The sequence below is a fragment of the Episyrphus balteatus genome, chromosome 1, assembly GCF_945859705.1.
Source record: "Episyrphus balteatus chromosome 1, idEpiBalt1.1, whole genome shotgun sequence".
Classification (NCBI taxonomy): Eukaryota; Metazoa; Arthropoda; class Insecta; order Diptera; family Syrphidae; genus Episyrphus; species Episyrphus balteatus.
Genome location: NC_079134.1, coordinates 131,913,239 through 131,931,182, shown reverse-complemented (window position 1 = coordinate 131,931,182; position 17,944 = coordinate 131,913,239). Strand labels below are relative to the sequence as shown.

The 17,944-nt window shown below is 32.6% G+C and overlaps 1 protein-coding gene across 5 annotated transcripts in view; it reads left to right on the top strand.

The window, feature by feature from the left end:
- The window catches only part of LOC129921371 (uncharacterized), a 118,971-nt gene that overhangs the window by 90,709 nt on the left and 10,318 nt on the right, over positions 1 to 17,944 (top strand). For all 5 annotated transcript variants that reach the window (XM_056003175.1, XM_056003173.1, XM_056003174.1 and 2 more), the window contains exons 5-9: positions 596 to 763; positions 932 to 1,130; positions 6,991 to 7,268; positions 13,965 to 14,046; positions 17,252 to 17,611. In XM_056003175.1, coding sequence (XP_055859150.1) covers positions 596 to 763; positions 932 to 1,130; positions 6,991 to 7,268; positions 13,965 to 14,046; positions 17,252 to 17,611 — 1,087 coding nt within the window. The remainder of the gene's footprint in view (positions 1 to 595; positions 764 to 931; positions 1,131 to 6,990; positions 7,269 to 13,964; positions 14,047 to 17,251; positions 17,612 to 17,944) is intronic.

Genomic DNA, 17,944 nt, shown 5'->3' with positions numbered 1-17,944 from the left:
TTTTTATTCGATTTTTTTAAGATATAAAATCATACTAAAATGAATTGAAGTTCACCTGAAATTTAACAGAATTTAAAAGGGTTCCAATTATTTTAAGCGGAAATCGTATTGTTTAAAGAAAGCGGGATTTAAAGTGGGCATCATTTTGGTTTTTTCTCCGTGTATCTTCTCAAAAATCGCACAACAACTTTTTTTGAAAAATGTTAGAAACATTTTAGATATTTTCGAAATTTCGTTTACGAAAAATCCTTCTTAAATAAGAAATTAAATGGCATAATTCGTTTTGTAGTCAAAATCATTTAAAATTCTGTTCTAGCAATTAAAAAATTTGTCTTGCTATACCTAGTAAAATTCTTTAAAAAAATCAAATTAGAATGACTCTAAAAAGCTTAAACATAAGAGCTACTTTTAACATAAGAGTCAGTCGCATTCTTTTTTTCAAGTTTTTGGTTTTAGTGATTCTGAATTAATAGAATTTTAATAAACAAAATGATTTGTTTTTTAATAAATTTTTTAATGTTATACTTTAAATCAATTTAGGTATAAATACTTTATCGTTAAATTAAAAAAACTCTTTTTTTAAATATCATTTTAGGGCGTCAAAATAAAAATGGACGACGCAGGTAACATATTAATTCGCCGTTATGCCAAAAGTAATGTCTACATCAAAAGCACTGCCAGCAATTCCAACGAAGAGACATCAATTGGTGCCGATATACTCAAACTGCCAAATCAAGCTCTAGAAAGTGAAAAAATAGTCAAGGTAATGTACTCTACGTCTACATATCTTGTCTCATGATAAATAAAATTCTTAATGCAGTTGCAAAACCTTTTTCTTTTATAAATGAAATATAAAAGCCAATCCCAAAAATAAGAGATACCTACTGACATCATAATGTTTTTTTTTTTTTTTTTTTTGATATTTTTGCAGTTATTCGACATGAAGAAGTTTCAATCGAATGTTAATCGTGAACTGAGGCGAGCCTATCCAGATCGTCGAAGATTGGAGACACAGTGCCTGTCGGCAGTGGCCTTTGTTAAGTCTGAAAGTGACATCTTGGATTGCCCCGTTTGGGTACTCATTGTTAATGTAGTTGCAATGGACATGTTAAAGAGCAAATTACCACCAGGTTTGTAGAAGTATTTTTTTTTTTTTTTCTGATATTTCAGTATGTTTGTGTGTGGGTTGAGATTTAACATTCAGTGGATCTCAAGGTTGAATGAAAATAAAACTTAACTATTCAGAGACTTTTTTTTGTAGATCCTGGTCCCTTGCTGAGCAAGATCAATCGCTGCATATAAAGATGCAACTGTTGAGGAATGGAAGGTCAAATGTGGTTTGGCAACCGGATAACAAAGAAGTTTGTTAATCATTGTGGTATGAGCCATGATGATTCACTTTGGGGTACTTTTTTGAATCTCAGATCGTCTGAACTTAAAATTCAAAGGTCATTTTACTTTTTATAGTTCCAGGAAAAATTTGGATTTTAAGAAGATTGTTTAATTTTTAATTCACAAAAGATGAACCTTACCCTCTCGGGGATAAAGGCATATCAGATCAACTTAATCCTTAAATCAATCGATCATTGGAGATGATATTGTAAGGTTGTCCGCTTCTTCTAAAGCTCATCAAATATTTATGACAGCGTAGGGTATTAGTTTTTATAAATTTCTGATCAATGGATCTTGGATGGTCAAAAATGAAGGTGAAGTTTCTAAAACAGACAAGACTGTTTGCTTTACCAAACAGAAGCCCATCAATGAGATCTGAAACAACCAGTGATATTGTAATGTCAAGCTGCTAGATCACTTAAGGTAAAAAAAACTAATTTTTACTTGATGAAGAATTCCGAAAAAGTGGGTACCGCAATTCCGTCCGTGCGTCTGTGCCCTGTGCGTCCATCTGTACACATTTCCACAGCCTAAACGGGTGGATGGATTTTCTTCAAATTTGGTACAGATGATTTTTATGGAATTCTGAAAGTTGTTTTTTTTTTTTTGTTTTTTTTATATCTCGTTTAGAACGTATACCTCCCATACAAAAAAATACGATATAACGAATTTCTCGAAAACGGCTCTAACGATTTTGATTAAACTTTGTATACGTAATATTTAAAGTAGTGGCAATAAAACTGCATTTTTATTTTTTCTCAAAAAAGTCAAATAACAAAAAAAATGTTTTCATTTAAAAAAATTTTGCCCTAAATGTCGGCTCTTTCCCAATATCAATTTTTTTTTTAAATTTAGATCCAGCTTTTAAAATCTACAAGAAGACGAACTTAAAAGTGCTTTGAACTGCAAGAGCAAGTATGTACGTGCGACCCCAGTCGTGCATTTTATTTTTAATTCGCAGCGAATTTAATTTAGACTAAAAACCTTTTCAAAGAGGAAAAATTCATTTTGGACCTATTGCAAAATTAAAAATAAAGTATATCAAAGTTTTGTACAGTTTTGTACAACCAAACCAAAGAATTAATTTTTTTGGACCAAAAATAACGGTACTTGTCATATAGCGATTTTAGTAAAGTTGAAATTGCTCAAAAACGGCTACAACGATTTTGTTTAAAAAATTCAAATGTAAGTTTTAAGACAAGCTCTATCTATTAATGAAAAAATTGTATTTTAAAAATCATTATTAACAGTGCAATAGAACCGTTTTTTTTTTTTAATCCGATACTCTCCGAAACGGCTTATTCGATTTCAACGAAACTTTTTGTGAAGAAGCACTTATATAACTCGATTTCGAAAAAAAAAATTTTAATTTAAAAAAAAAAATTGAAAACTTTTTTTTTGAAAAATAAAATTTTCGAAAACGAAACATTGTACATATTTTTTGAAATTTTGTATTTAGATGTTGATTAGTGATTTCCACAAAATCGAATACCAATTTTATATCAAAAAATTAGTATTAGATTTTGAAATTTTTTATAAAAAATTAGTTTTTTAAAAAACGGCTCAAACGATTTTGAAAATTTTATTTCTAAAAATGCATCTTAATATCGTCGGCGTAAAGCAAAATTGTTCTAAATCCACTTTTAACCGAAAATGAGTTAATGATGCAGGTTTACTACCTAATTTGTGGGTGCTCTTTCCGAATTTGAAAACCGTTTTTGTCAAAAAAATCTCATTCCGCCCATAATATAATTTAATGGGACATAGAAAAATAAAAACAGGGAAGTAGCCTTTTGAAAATGAGCCCGAGTATATTCTTGATTGTTCTAAGTCCCATCATATTTTGTTCTAAGTCCACTTTTTATTTAAGGAAAAAACGTACTTGTATAGGAATTGTTCTATGTCCAATTTTGGGTTTTTAGTTTAAAAAAAAAATTTAAAAATAGTATGCACATACTATTGAGGTAAACTTGTATATTTTATTAAAGAGAAAAGAAACAAACGTTAAAACAAACATAACTTGAATGACAAACGAGCAGAAAATTGTCGCTTTAACCCTTTCGAACCCAAGCTATTAAGGGGGGAAATCCCTCTGGAATTTTTTATTTTTGCATTATTTTTTTTTGCGTAATAAATTTATTTATCAACCGAAGAAACTATTTTCAGTGGGCTTAGCCTTAAATGAAGCCTCAAAAGTGCCTAGATAGTCCCGAAACCAATGCGCTCCGAACCTACCATAGTACGAAAACGAAAACTTTAAACGCATTTTTTTCGAAACTAGTTTTTTTCCGCGCCGTGCAATGTAACTCAAAAACTAATGAAGCTATCGACTTGAAATTTGAAGCATATTACTCCTTAACTTATTGGCCACAACATGAACCTAAAAGTTGAATAAAATTTATCCAGTAAATATTTTTTTTAACTACTTCTTTGTAAAAGAAAACATGGTTTTTTTCGTTTTTTTGATTTCTAATTTTTATTTTTAATTTAAAAAAAATAAATTTAGGTTCATGCACTGCGTACTAATATCATCTAACGGAAAAAAATTTCCTTTTTGATTTAAGATGATTTCCTGGACCTGTGCATTGCACGGCGTAAACTAGAGGCGTCAACTTTGAAAGGCTCCAGAGCCGCCATTTTGTTATTTTTTTATTTCAAAAATTTGTTCAATACATAATAATGTCAGTAATATCTTATCTTTTTCCAAATTTCAATAAGTGCTTTCAGTTTTTTATAAAAAAATATTGAAAAAGGTGTCGTCCAGAGGGATTTCCCCCCTTAAATTAAAATATATTAAAAAATGTTTTTTTCTGTTTTATCGTGTCAAAAACATCACAACTAAGAAATATGAATAGCAAAAAGTTATGTTCCAAAATAATAAATAGCAAAACTAATGTGTTTTTCTCATGTTACATGTAAGTAACATGCACTGCATATGACCACCAAAAAAAGTCGGAAAACTGAGAAAATAACTTTTTTATAGAACAATAATGTATGCTATTTCTTCTAAGCCAAAACACAAAATAATTTCTGGATTAACATTTTTTATATCTTCTTTCAAAATTATGACCATACATAAAAAAAAAATTTTTGCAAAAAAAAAAAATAGGTATGTAATGTGGATTTCAGTCCCTTTTTCGATAAAAAAAATTAAAAGTATGATATTTGACTAACTTTTTGTACTAATCCAACCAATTTGAAATTAAAAATCGTCCCCTGTAAAGTTTGCTTTATGTGACTTAGAACAATTTTGCTTTACGGATATATCATTCAAAACTGCATACTTGTTTTGGGAGGGCAATTTGATTTAAAATTTTGTTTTATTTAAAAAAAAAAAAGAATTTTATGTTTTTTTTGCACCTTTATACATAGTACCTATATTTCCCAAATTTCTATATAAGAAGTCTTAAAAATTTTAAGCAACTTGAACTCTAAGAGCAAATTCGTGCGACCCAGTCGTGCATTTTATTTTTTATATCTCGCTTAAAAAGTGTACCTCATATACAAATTTTTCAATTTAAACCAGATATCTTAAAAACTTTGCAGACGTTATATTCAAAGCAATTGCAATAAAACTGCATTTTTATTTTTTCCAAAAAAGTCAAATAACAAAAATTTGTTTTATTTAACAAAATTTTGTCCTAAATTTTTTTTTAATTTATATAGAGCCAGCTCTTTAAATCTACAAGTAAACTAACATAAAAAAGCTTTGAACTTCAAGAGCAAGTACGTGCGACCCCAGTCGGGCATTTTATTTTATATAACCTCAGAAATAGTGAGAAAAACCCAAAAATATGACTTTTTGGTTTTTTATATTTATCTTTCACAAACAAAATTAAATTGAAAAAACTTGATTTAAACTTACATTTTTATGAGTTTTGATTATTTTTAAATCACTTTTTTGCATAATATTAATTTTTGGATTTTATACGAATTTAATTTAAAATAAAATGCACGACTGGTAGCACGAACTTGCTCTTAGACTTAAAGTTGCTTAAATTTTTAAGACTTTTTAAATCGAAATTTGGAAAAAAAATAAAATTCGTTTTTAAAAAAAATTAAATAAAATCTGAAATCAAATTGCCCTCCAAAACAAGTATGCAGTTTTGATTGATATGTTAAGATGCATTTTTAGAAAAAAAATTTTCAAAATCGTTAGGGCCGTTTTTAAAAAAAAAACTAGTTTCTTATAAATAATTTTTTGGCAAAAAAGTTTTAAAATAAAATTGGTATGCCATTTTGTAGAAATCACTAATCAACATTGTTTTTTGATTTATATTTAAATTGTATAAATGCTTCCTCACAAAAAGTTTCGTTGAAATCGAATAAGCAATTTCGGAGATATTCGGATTTGAAAAAAAAAAAAATGGTTCTATGGCATGTACCGTTAATAATGATTTTCCAAAAAAAATTTCCATTAGAAGATAGACCTTAGCTTAAAACTAATATTTGAATTTTTTAAACAAAATCGTTGGAGCCGTTTTCGAGATATTACAATTTTACTAAAATCCGTATATGACAAGTACCGTTATTTTTTGTCCAAAAAAATTAATTCCAAAAACCCCTCTGGAGAGTCGCCAAATAACGCTACATACCTAGTTTGACACTAATCGGTCCATCCGTTTAGGCTGTAGCTCCTTATACAGACAGACAGACTGACTGACAGACAGACAGACGGACTTCCGGGACCCACTTTTTTGGCATCTCATCGTAGTGTCATGGAAAAATGTTATCTCAACTTTTTTTTTTGTACGAATGCATAAATTGATATATAGTACCTATATCGCAAGTAAAAAATAGCTTATTTTCCAATCAAAAAAGTTATGGAAAATATATTTGATTTTTGAAATATTTGGGATGCTACATTTTAAATTAAAACCTTTTATTAAAGTCTGTGTAGAAAAACTACATTTTTATTTCATTGGGGGAAAAAAAAAACAAAAGAACATTTTTAGATCGATTTTTCCGTTAATGGCATTAGTATTGGCCACTCAGATCTAGCCATAGTAATCAAATAATACTTTTCTTATAAACTTTGACCTTCTGAATTCGAATCTATCATCAGAACTGTGTACAGAGATGAGATAGCTATTTCTTTCTTGGTTGAAGTTGGTATCTTTTGGAGGAACTGATTGAACTTTTTTATAGCCTGTGGTAGCACTTCCTAAAAAGGTTACCCAGGTGTCACAATTCTTGAAACTAAATGATCAAAAGTTATTTATGATTTAGTATTACTAACTCCACCAGAACCAATAATATTCTTATTAATAGAAGAGCTCGAAAGAGCTTCTATTTTCTTATTTTTTAGTAAAAAAAAAAAAAAGATACTCAGTGTTTTTCGTCTTATAGTTATCTCCACTTTTTCCTAACGGTTTCGTCGCCTTGATATATTATATCTATTACCTCCTCTAGTAACACCTTTTTCTAAAACAAAAGAAAGATTTCCTTCCGCATTACCTACCACAAAACAGCAACTATTAGTGTCCACTTAATGTCAAAAAGCAAAACACACATTTTGTATTTATATTGTTCTCAAGTCGAATGCGACCTCATAAATTTATTTCTTTTGATAACTTCCCTCTTATTTTATTATTTTAGTGCAACGACCAGTGGTTGACATCAAGAATCGCCCAAGAATACCAATTCCCGATGAAGATCCATATAGTGTAGCTGGCAATGGTAGTGGCGGCAGTGGTGGCAGTGGCGGTAGTTCGGGCAGTTCTGGCTTTGGTGCTAACAATGGGACACCAGCTGGACATGTGGCCGCAACCAGAGAGCAATTGTTACTGCAAACACAACAATTGGCGCATAAACGCAGTGAGAAACCGCCAAAATTACCACCAAGAGATAATATCTATTCCCATGACATACCCAAGGTAAGTAAACCCAAGTTGCCTACAATAACTATTTACAGAAAAACCAAAAAAAAAAAGGTATCTTGATTCTTAAAGAATGAAAGACTTATAGGTATCTAATAGGTGGTCAGTGAGTTAGTGGCATCAAAAGATGTTAGATATGCCAAGAATTCTTCAATGGTGCAAAACTTTTTTTTGTGTTAGTTTTGTGTAGTTTTTCACTGTTAGAAGACCAATGAAGACTGTCGATGACGAACTCCGACGCGACTTGACGACAAACGTTTTTCCGAATATGATATGCGTGCCAAATAGGCAACGGTTTGGAATTTTAAGGTCGCAGCGACTGAATGGTTAACGAACTATGTCTTTCTGTTCTGTTTTGTGTCTTTGAGTCTGAGTTTAACATGAAATTACGATGCGCATATCGATATCAGCATTCGATTCATTGGAAATCAAATCCCGCTACATTTTGGTATGGCACAGATATTGATAGAAATGCTAATGTCTGGTTGACAGGTGCGGGAGGCCTAGTGTATACCCTTGCCATGTTTGAAATTATATACACCTCGCAGAGATTGACATTTAGCGGTGCGGAGCGAGCGAGGGTTGCCATGTAGCCGCGTTCTAGTTTGGTTAATCAGTGTAATCTGAAGAACGCGATGATGAAATATTTGCTCCAATTTTGTGTGTTTTTTGCGATATTAAGGCACAGCAAAATGAAAAATTATACAGCTGCAGAGGGTCTTCGAGAGAAGTTGAAATACCTGTTTTGGTGATGTTTTAGTTTCAGGTGAATTGATTTGCTCACAGAGCATGAATGCAAGACAAAAAAAAATAAAGAAACAAACAAACCTTACCATGGTAAAGCAAAAGCAACTTATTCATGGAAGAGGTGGAGTTGGTTGGTGAGGTTTTTGCGGTGCATGCAATTTCTATGCATTTGCACGTGCGGGTGACGGGAAACGGTTAAGTTGACTGATTTAACTACGGTTGTTATGGTTTTATGGAATATAATTATCGAAGAGTTTGCTTCACTGATCAGAAGATGCAGGGCGAGTGTAAGCAGGGGTCGTCGTGTATAGGAATGTGCAGTGCGCACAACTCTTTGACATCATAAGGCAATTTTACACTTGTTCAAGGAAGAACATGGTAATAATTGGTGTTGTGTTACGTAAGCAAGAGTGCCAGATAAATATATAGAGACGAGGTCTTGACGAAGTCAGAGTAGGTGGGAAGTGCTATAAATTTGTAATTGGAATGTTGGAATCAATAATAACTTGTGTTATATTTTTTTAATTCAAACCTGTTGATTATGATTTTAATTTACAAACAAAGTAGAACGATCAAAAGTTCTAGTTCTTTGTTGATGGTTTTTTAAGTTAAAGATATTCTCTTAAATACTGAAGGTTGTAGGAATTTTAGAAATAGGAAAGATTTTTCATATTTAATAACACATTTTGAAATGAAAATTGTACGAATATCATAGAAAGCTTAAGCTGGAATATCCATGAAAATCATCAAAGTTTAACTCTTGGTGAATTTCATTTAATTGCGAAATAAGCTTGGATTAATTTCATCAATTGATTATGTATTCAGATGTGGAATTCAAGCTCAAAATAACGAACGGCAGAAGTATTTAACGATATTACAGAAAGTCTTTAAGAAAAAAAAAAAAAACAAATTTAGTTCACAAAATGATACCTTTAAGCTAAAAAATTTATTATTATATAAAATGTGAGGATTTCAAAAGACAAAAGAATTATTGGATAGTTTGTCGAAAATGGAATAAGTAAACGAAGATAGTGCTCCAAATCCACTATTTCTTCTCAGAGTTCTTGCTGTAAGGACAAAATTACTGAAAGTTTTTGACCTCGAGTATCTAACGCAATCTTGTCTAAATTAAATAAAAAAAAAAAAACTGAAGGAATTTTTAAAATTTTCTTGATTTAACTTCATAAAAGCTAATTTTTGATAAATTTTGAATATAATGTGAAATATAGGTAAAGACTTAAAGATAGGTTTAAGTCCGGTGCACCCATGTGTTTCTTTGAAGCATGACGCAGCCATTTAATTCTACAGGAATCCTAGACAAGTGTCGTGACACTGCGTCAGTCTAATAATAAAAGTTACCATTCGTGCGTTAACGCAGAGGTTTTTTGAGAAACTGCGAGTCTTTATTTCCGCAAAGGCACCGAACGAGTCACTACATTATATCAGGATGTCAAGCAGGGCTTTACGTGAGTACCTGCCAATTAAGGCTTATCGCACGGCGGGCCTATCTACATACGAGATCTATTCGGGCCAAGACCAAAGCCCCAGAATGCAAACTCATACATTCTGGTAGCAATTTAAAGATCATTTTGGTGCATGACACATTACCCTTGTTGAGGATCGAAGCGTATCAACACTTCTTGTAACTAGTCCAACAGGAGACCAAGTTACCAATTGTTTCCGCAATCGGAATAAACCACAACCACCGCGATGCTCCCGAAGGGCCATCCCAATGTATTGTAGTCTGTGATAGCATTAGCTACCACAGGGGCTAGTACAATACCCCGCAGTACTCATATGCTGAGTCGGCTCATTAGTTTATTAGAACCTTATTTCCACTTTCTATTTTACTAATTTTTGGTCTTTTGTTCACCAAAACTAAGGAAAGATACTCCTTTTTAAGATAAACTTTTATGCACTGGTTTGGAAAGGCCCAGTACAAAAGAATAACTTAAATGCCCATACAGGCTAACCTAACATTCACTATGGCTTGCAGCGCAGTGGGAACGCATTAGCACACAAAATACATAGCGTTTAATGTATGATTAAATAATGAAATTACAGACCAAAAACTATACGTAATTAAGGACCACAGTAAAATGAAAGGTTATATTTGTCTCATTGGTTAGTCACTACCTTTTAAGGCTGAGAGCCCTGAAAAGGGCTCGGCACTTGTACAGTAGTTTGTCCAGGAGCACCACCCAGAGTGCGGCGACCAGTGGAAAAAAGTCAAAAAATTTGACCTTCTAAAACCGGTTTTGAAGAATGCAAAATTATAGCCAGATGTCTAACTAGATGAACTGTATTTTTTTTTTTTTGTAAAATGCAACTATACATCAAGCTACACAACCTCTTAAAGGTAACATGTCAAAAGTAGGCCATTTAGTGATGATTTACGAATAGCTGCACCACGGAGTTAAATTGCTCCAATTAAACCGGTTTTTAATTGGATACTCGTAAGAAGGGTAAGCTTAATATATTTTATTGGTTTTTTTTGCACTCCAAAGTCTTAGATCGTTTTAATAACCGGTAAAGTAACCGTTTATTTCTCACAAAAACAGCTTATTTTCAAAGTTCAGCATAATTTTTGATTCACGTGCATTCATCAAAAAAGTTAATAGGTTATAAAGTGGGAAATACGACCTTTCCAAAAAGGTATTATTCATCCGCGTCCACCCGCGTCCCTGCTAGCTATGACTGATTGTTTCAAGCCTTTTTACACACAATTTGTATGAAAAACGCACTTTTTGAGTTATAAAAATAACAATCCTTAGTGTACTTATATGACAAAAACTTATAACCGAAATAAAAAATGTTTTTATACACTATTTACTTGCCATGAGACTAAAAAATAATGTTAAAAGAAAAGATCATAAAAATTAGGCTGTTTTGAATTTTTTCCATACTTTGCACTGAATCACCGCACTGTGCCACGGGGGGGTCAATGAGCAAAACTCCTATGAAGACTATTGGTTTCGGCATCTGTAAACACAAAGTTAGTCTTTGGCTTATAGGTAAGCTTAAACTAAAGATATCTCAGCCAATAAAAGAGATATCGGAAAGATTTAAACAGTTTTTGGAAGAAGAAAAGTTCTTACAGACACTATTACAAATAATTCTGAAATAAATTGCTACACATTATAGCTCAATCTCAAAAACTAAAAAAATAAAGTTTTTTTGCGTTTTATAACGCTAATATTTCAAAAACTAATTCCAATAAATTTTTTCTGACTTCGGATTCAAAAATCAGCACCCCAAAAAAATTCAGAAAAGCATACCTATTTTGTTTCTTCTGCAAAAAAAAGTTTAATTTTTTTTCACCATCATTATCATTGTAGCCAACCAAAATATTGGTTTCGTCAAGTTATAACTGAAATAGTTTTGGACGTACAAGAAAACTTAATATACCAAAATATAGGAAATTTAGAGTTGTATCAATGTTGTTTTGAGAACTATTTCACTTAGATGAACCTAAACTGAAGAAAAGTGTAAAAATCACGATCTTCACCGAAAATTTTACATGATTTCGTCAATAACTTTTTATAGAGAAACTTTACAAAAAAAAATTATTTGATAAAAAAATTTAAGAATACGTTCTTCTACAAAACAAGACAAAAAAATCCATTCTACCATAAACAGGAGCCGAGAAAATCACAAAAACGCATTTTTCAAAATGGTGACCAAACCACACGTTTTTGAGACAAAAAAAATATATTTTTATGTTCGTCTTAATGGGCCTCTTTATATGAAATATCAAATTCAAATCCTTTCCAAAAATTCTCAGATGACCCATTTTTAGCTCCCTATTTCCTGTAGTATGATTGTCGTTGAAGACTTTATGGGCTAGAAAGTCAATATTTTTTTTACACCTGTGATTGATTTTACTATTTATGATTCACCTATATAAGAGTATACTTATATGTATGTAGCTAATTAAACTCAGTATTCTGGAGGCTTCCCTTTCATCGATTGGGTTTTTATCGATTTCTTCGCCAAGTCGACCATCAGGAAAATTATTTAGGATTTGAAAACATTTGCTTACATGAAGAATAAAGTGTCACCTTAAAATAAGATTATGCTCACATGAAAATTTCACCACCTTAAAATAAGGTGATATCCTCTTAAAATAAGGCGATTCCACTAAAACTCAGTTAAATTTAATGTAAACTTCATCTTATTTAAATGTGAATGTTCATTTTAAAAAACCGACAAAAAATAAAAATTTTTAAATTATAGTCACACCTTAGCTTTACTTGCAGTTTATCATACTCATTTCCAACAGTGAGATAGCACAGTAGTAAGGCACTGGCCTTATAACCCAACAGAGTTGTACACAGAGAAAAATAGACCACATAAAATAGAACAAAAACAATAAGATTTCTCTATGGTTTTCATCCAAGAAGGAAACCTTATTAAAACAATCGGGTTTTCCTTATTGTTTTAAAATCTGCAAAAAAATAAAAAAAACGATGACCAGGCTGGGAATCGAACTGGAGACTTCAAATCATTAGTCGCCCACCTTACCACCTGAACCAACCTGCCATGAAAATATTGATCGCGATTTTTGTTCTACTGCTAAGTTGCAAAAAAAAATCAAATTTTCAGCCAAATTTTAATAAGATTTTCTCTATAAAAATAATAAGAAATCTCCTTAAAAAAACCTTATTAATCGTTGATTTTAATAAGATTTCCTTATGAAATGTATGGACGGTAAAACAATATGGCAATCTGTTAGTTTTTAGCGGGTCATATTTTTCTCTGTATAGGTTTTTTTAGTTTTTTTTTTTTTTAATTTTCCATTCAAGAAATTAATGTAACTTGTCACCTTAATTTAACGTGATGTCACCTTAATGTAAGGTGAAAGTCATCTTAGCAAAAAAAACCATGCAGAAATCCGCTTAAATTAAGGTGCGATCCGCTTAATTCTATGTGGTCTATTTTCTCCATGTAGTACGAGGTACATATGAATTATGAACTTCCTAGCTACGAACTCAATAAGCTCTTACCCGTTTTAGAAAGTGATGTCGTGGGGGGACAATAGCAGTCCCTTTATAAGAGGTCTTAATGGCCTTTCTTCTGACCCGCTCTTTTAACTGGCTGAATAGAATCAGCGTGATGACCTCGTCTTTCTTGTATTATCAACACTTCTGAAAGAAATAGCATTTAGAATGTAAACAAAATAGTTTACTTACTAATTTGACAATAATTATGATATAAAGTACTTTCAAACACACATTTTACGCCATTGTCCTTATTTCTATCCAAAAAATCGTGTTTCCAGGCTAGTTTTCTTGGTCATAAGCATAAAGCTAAAAATGGCATGAACCATTGAAGAGACATTCATAAAACTCGCATTAAGATAACTTTTACATCAATTTTTGACAAGCTTATACCGACTGCTTTCACTTATTGCTAATATGCCAAATCCATAAAACAAAAACCTCAACACAGAAAAAAAAAAAAACTATTCACCTTCATAATTCTTTTTTTTTTTTTATTCCATCCACTTTGTTATAGTTCAACAAAACAAATTCCATTTCGCAGATGCAAACAAAATGACTGCATGCATATGCACATGCACAGACATCGCACACACACGGCTATTGTATTTGCCAATTGAAATTGAAGTCAGCATAATATATCCATTCTGACAGAATGGACAATGCCAATGCCATTAAACAACCAAAGCTTACAAAACTAATGCACAATCTACTCACTGAACACCGACTTTTGTTTTTTTAACTGATTTATCCATGTATAGAAACTGTATAAGAACTTACTACATGTCATCATATGAGTATCATCTATATGCGCAGTTCTTTTTTTTTTTTCTATTTTTAATATTATGCGTCGTATCTAGTACTTTTTTTTTTGTTCTTATAAACATCATGAGTTTGTTTTTTTTTTTAATATTTGTTTTTATTTTCTAAACATTTATCTTTGCAGCCGGACTACGATGACATTGAAGAGAGCAGAATCAAATTGTCCCGAGGTAAATCGGATAAAGGAAAAGACAACAAGAAATATGGTAAGCATTTTATTCCTATATAAACATTTTATAAGAGTTATGAAATTGTATACACCAAAGCGCGAGCGTTTCGCATTTATGCATATTCTATGCAGCGCACTCTTTTTGTTACTATACTTACTTATCCATATGTGCGCAATTGTGGCATCATCTTTAGACCTAGAGATTGTGCTAAGCTTGCGGCGAAGTGGCTGCTGCTGCTGCTGGCGGCATCATTGCCATCATAAGTGCTTGCTTACTGCATGCGCATGCGCAACTGCTGCACACACAATTTTCAATTGTAATAGATCAATGGGGCAATAAATAAGTCAATGTAATAATTCTTCCCATGAATGACATTTCGACCACCACCACCGCCAGGCAAAGTCACCACCATAGCCACTATAACTTGGCAGTCATAGATTTGAAAAAAATGAAAATGCATTTTTTACAATTTCAATTGTATCCATCCAGCAAGTCCAAGAAAATATGATAGAATGTTTCAAAAAAGGTGGCAATAAAATATTTTTCACATCTGTTTTTGTTTTTTGTACAATTCTGTACAATTCTCACCCATTTTAAATGTGCTCACACATAAATCATGCTGATCTTTGAACTGCGCTTAGTTGATTGCTTATCTTCCCACCAGGGGGAGGATTGTGTTTTTTTTTCTATAAAGACCAATAGCGATGTATTTTTATTGGTACTGGCGGTGAAAATGTCAGAGGTATTTTACGTGTTCACATTTGACATTGGTTGACGTGCGAAACTATGAGCGCCATTGCAAGAGATTGCCAAGTATATAAAAATCGCCTTGTAGTGTTATCGTTGATGCAGGTTCATGCATCATCAGACAAGCCCTGTTTTTTAAAGAAATTGCTTACATTTAGCTGCCAAAAGTGCGGGAGTCAGATGATGGATAATGAGGTAGGTACAAAATGTAATGACAAGCTGGGAAATGCAACTTACTCCCACGGCTTAAGACCTTAAATTGGTTTGCGTAATAGTTAAATTTGGGTATTTTACTAGGAAATTGTTAGTTTTTGAAGGTATTCGCACTTCTATATTATCATATAGAAAATTCAGGACTAAAAACATTTCTTTTTCAAACGTGCACTATCGGTTGTAGATTCTATACTCCAAGGTTTAAATATTTTGGAGTGGCTATTAACTATTTGAAAAAAGTACTAGATCCATATGGTTATGAATATAATAAAGCTTAAGCCTAGTAAATAGATGATAAATCATAGTATATCAGCTCTAACGTGGTTACTCTTGATGCCCTCATCAGACGGATCACCATTTTAAAAAGTTGGTCATTACATTTGTTTTAGTGCCAAAGCGTTCCAGTTAGGCGATCCATGCCTTCTTCTTAGTGTTTCCGTCTTAACGATAATAATTTTTGTTGGCCTTGATGACTTCCAAGATCTTGCTCAAATAAGCTTTTATTTTTTTAGACACCAAACGGAGTGTGGGCAAAATAAGTTTTGTCACGAACCTATAATCCCAAACGCACTTTGGCATTAACAGTGCATTAACTTAATAAAGAGGATCAATCTCTTGAGCAAATAACGACTATTACTGTTCATAGAAATAGTAGACAATATTGGTTGCTGACCTCATCAAATAGGTCTTCTATTTAGGTTTTACATCTTTTCTCAGCAAGTTTATGTAAGTGCTCTTTCTTGGTCAAAGAGGACCTGTATTTAGTTAAACAGTTGAACAGTGTGAACTGGATCTTAGTAAAATGACGAATTTGTGGAGGTTCCTTAAAAAAACACCTCCGAAGGACACTGAATGGGAATGTAGGTATTTGTGTCATCTAACGAAACGAGTAATCTGTAAATCAAGTTTCGGCGGTAAATTTTAGTTCAAATAGTTCTAAAATTCGCGAAACGTGAATTTGATAAACTAAGCTTAGCACCGAAAATAATTCAATGTGGCTGCAACTATCAAATCTGATTTTATTTTGCCACACCAGACTGGTGTGGCACATCTCCTTTATTTCACCAATATTATTAAAAGATCAAATGGCTGAGTTAAGGCTTTTTCAAATCAAAGCTGCACTTTTACAGCGACAAGACATAAAAGTTAGCTACAGTGTTTTTCATGTACTTACTGAAAAACGTTGTGGTATTGGTGTTCGAACTCCCAAAAAGCTATTTCGAATCTAAAATTTAACATCTGAACTCAATACTTTAGCGACTACAAAACCGCATTGGTGAAGCACAGCATTTAAGTGCTCAGTTTCTATGTGTAGCGTACCTTACATATTTGTACCTACTTGTGATAGAATATTCCCAAATCATCTCACTCTCTGATGTACTCTGATGTCAAACGCCTTCAATAAACGCCAGACAATACAAGATTTTGTGATAGGATCAGTAAAATAAACACTGTAATTTGTTACTATTGGAGGGTGCCCAACTCCCCTGAGAACGTCATGATCATGACAAATAACGTGTCATTGAGTAAGGCACAAAATTTATTAATGTGAATGAATTATGACCCTAAAATCTACAGTTTCCGAACCCGAATTCTAGAAAAATTGTGCAGGAATTTTGATCTCGTTTACCTCCCATACAAAATTTTCAAGTTACATTAAATTACTCGAAAACGGCTCAAACGATTTTCATTGAACTGTCCTAGAAAAATTTCGGACCAAGTTTCAACAAAACACTTTTTATATTCTGTCAAAATATTTCTAGATTTCAGTTTATTGTTGCTTGAACCGAATTCGAATTGGTCATTTTCTTTTTTCCTAGCTTTTATTAATATCTTGACTGGGACCAAAATTCTTCCAACTCTCGGCTGCTATGCACCTTAGGCTCCTTCATCTGTGATTTTATATTTCTTGAGCTTTCCAATTGTAGAGCCGTTGTACACGTTACTGAAGCTATTTTTTCATTTATCAATTTCAATCTGAACAAAGTCGATTTATTTGAACGAAATTCAAAGAATTATTTTGAAGACTTTTGATAGACTTCACTTCTGTTTTCATAACTTTAAATATTTACTTGAGAATATGCCGCTTTCTCTGAAATTCGTGGCAACTTGATATTTATCTGTCCGAAAGACCTAGGTATTAATTTGTACCTTATAATTTTTCAAGCAATATTGTTGGGACGAGTTTCCTGATGTAGATATAGTATCAGGTCATATAAATCGCTTATTTTGAAATTTTACATTTATCTAACAAATTTTCAATTTTGTATTTTCTTTACAGATGATCCCTATTACTGCGGTCTACGTGCACGTGTTCCAAACTTTGGCAAAGCCCCCAAATCATCCAAGGAAATTAAGGAACCTCTTGTCAACAATAACACCAATACCCTCAACAATAATATCATCAATACAAATCACAGCAATATGAATACTTTATCACAAAAGAAAACCTCAATGGTTCACATGCCACTAGCTCCACTTCATCCCTACATGCATCATCAACAAATGTTGGCCGCAGCTGCTGCGGCGCATCACGCTCATCATGCCGCTCCCCAACCAACGCCACACAATGCAGCTGCTGCTGCCGCTCATCATCACCAGCAAATGATGTGGCAGGCTAGAAGTTTCGAGAGCGGAATAGGTATTTATAGCCAAATGAATTATATGCTTGACCATCATCCATATCATTGCCCGTACCGAGACCAAGTACCAAACTATTCCAACTTTCCCATACTTGACAAATATTCCATAGACTCTGCGGAGTTTGCAGGTAGCACGGCTGCTGTGCCAACAAATAGTGGCAACCATGGTGTTGATGGTGGCGTCGGTGGTAATAATTATCATCACAGTCGCCGACCCGCTTTGCGACGTAGTACAGTGCTTTTGCCAACTCCACACGATTACTTACGTCCAACCAATTGCAATAGGTGTCACGTCTCTACGCGTCACAATCCGCTATACAATCATTATGACA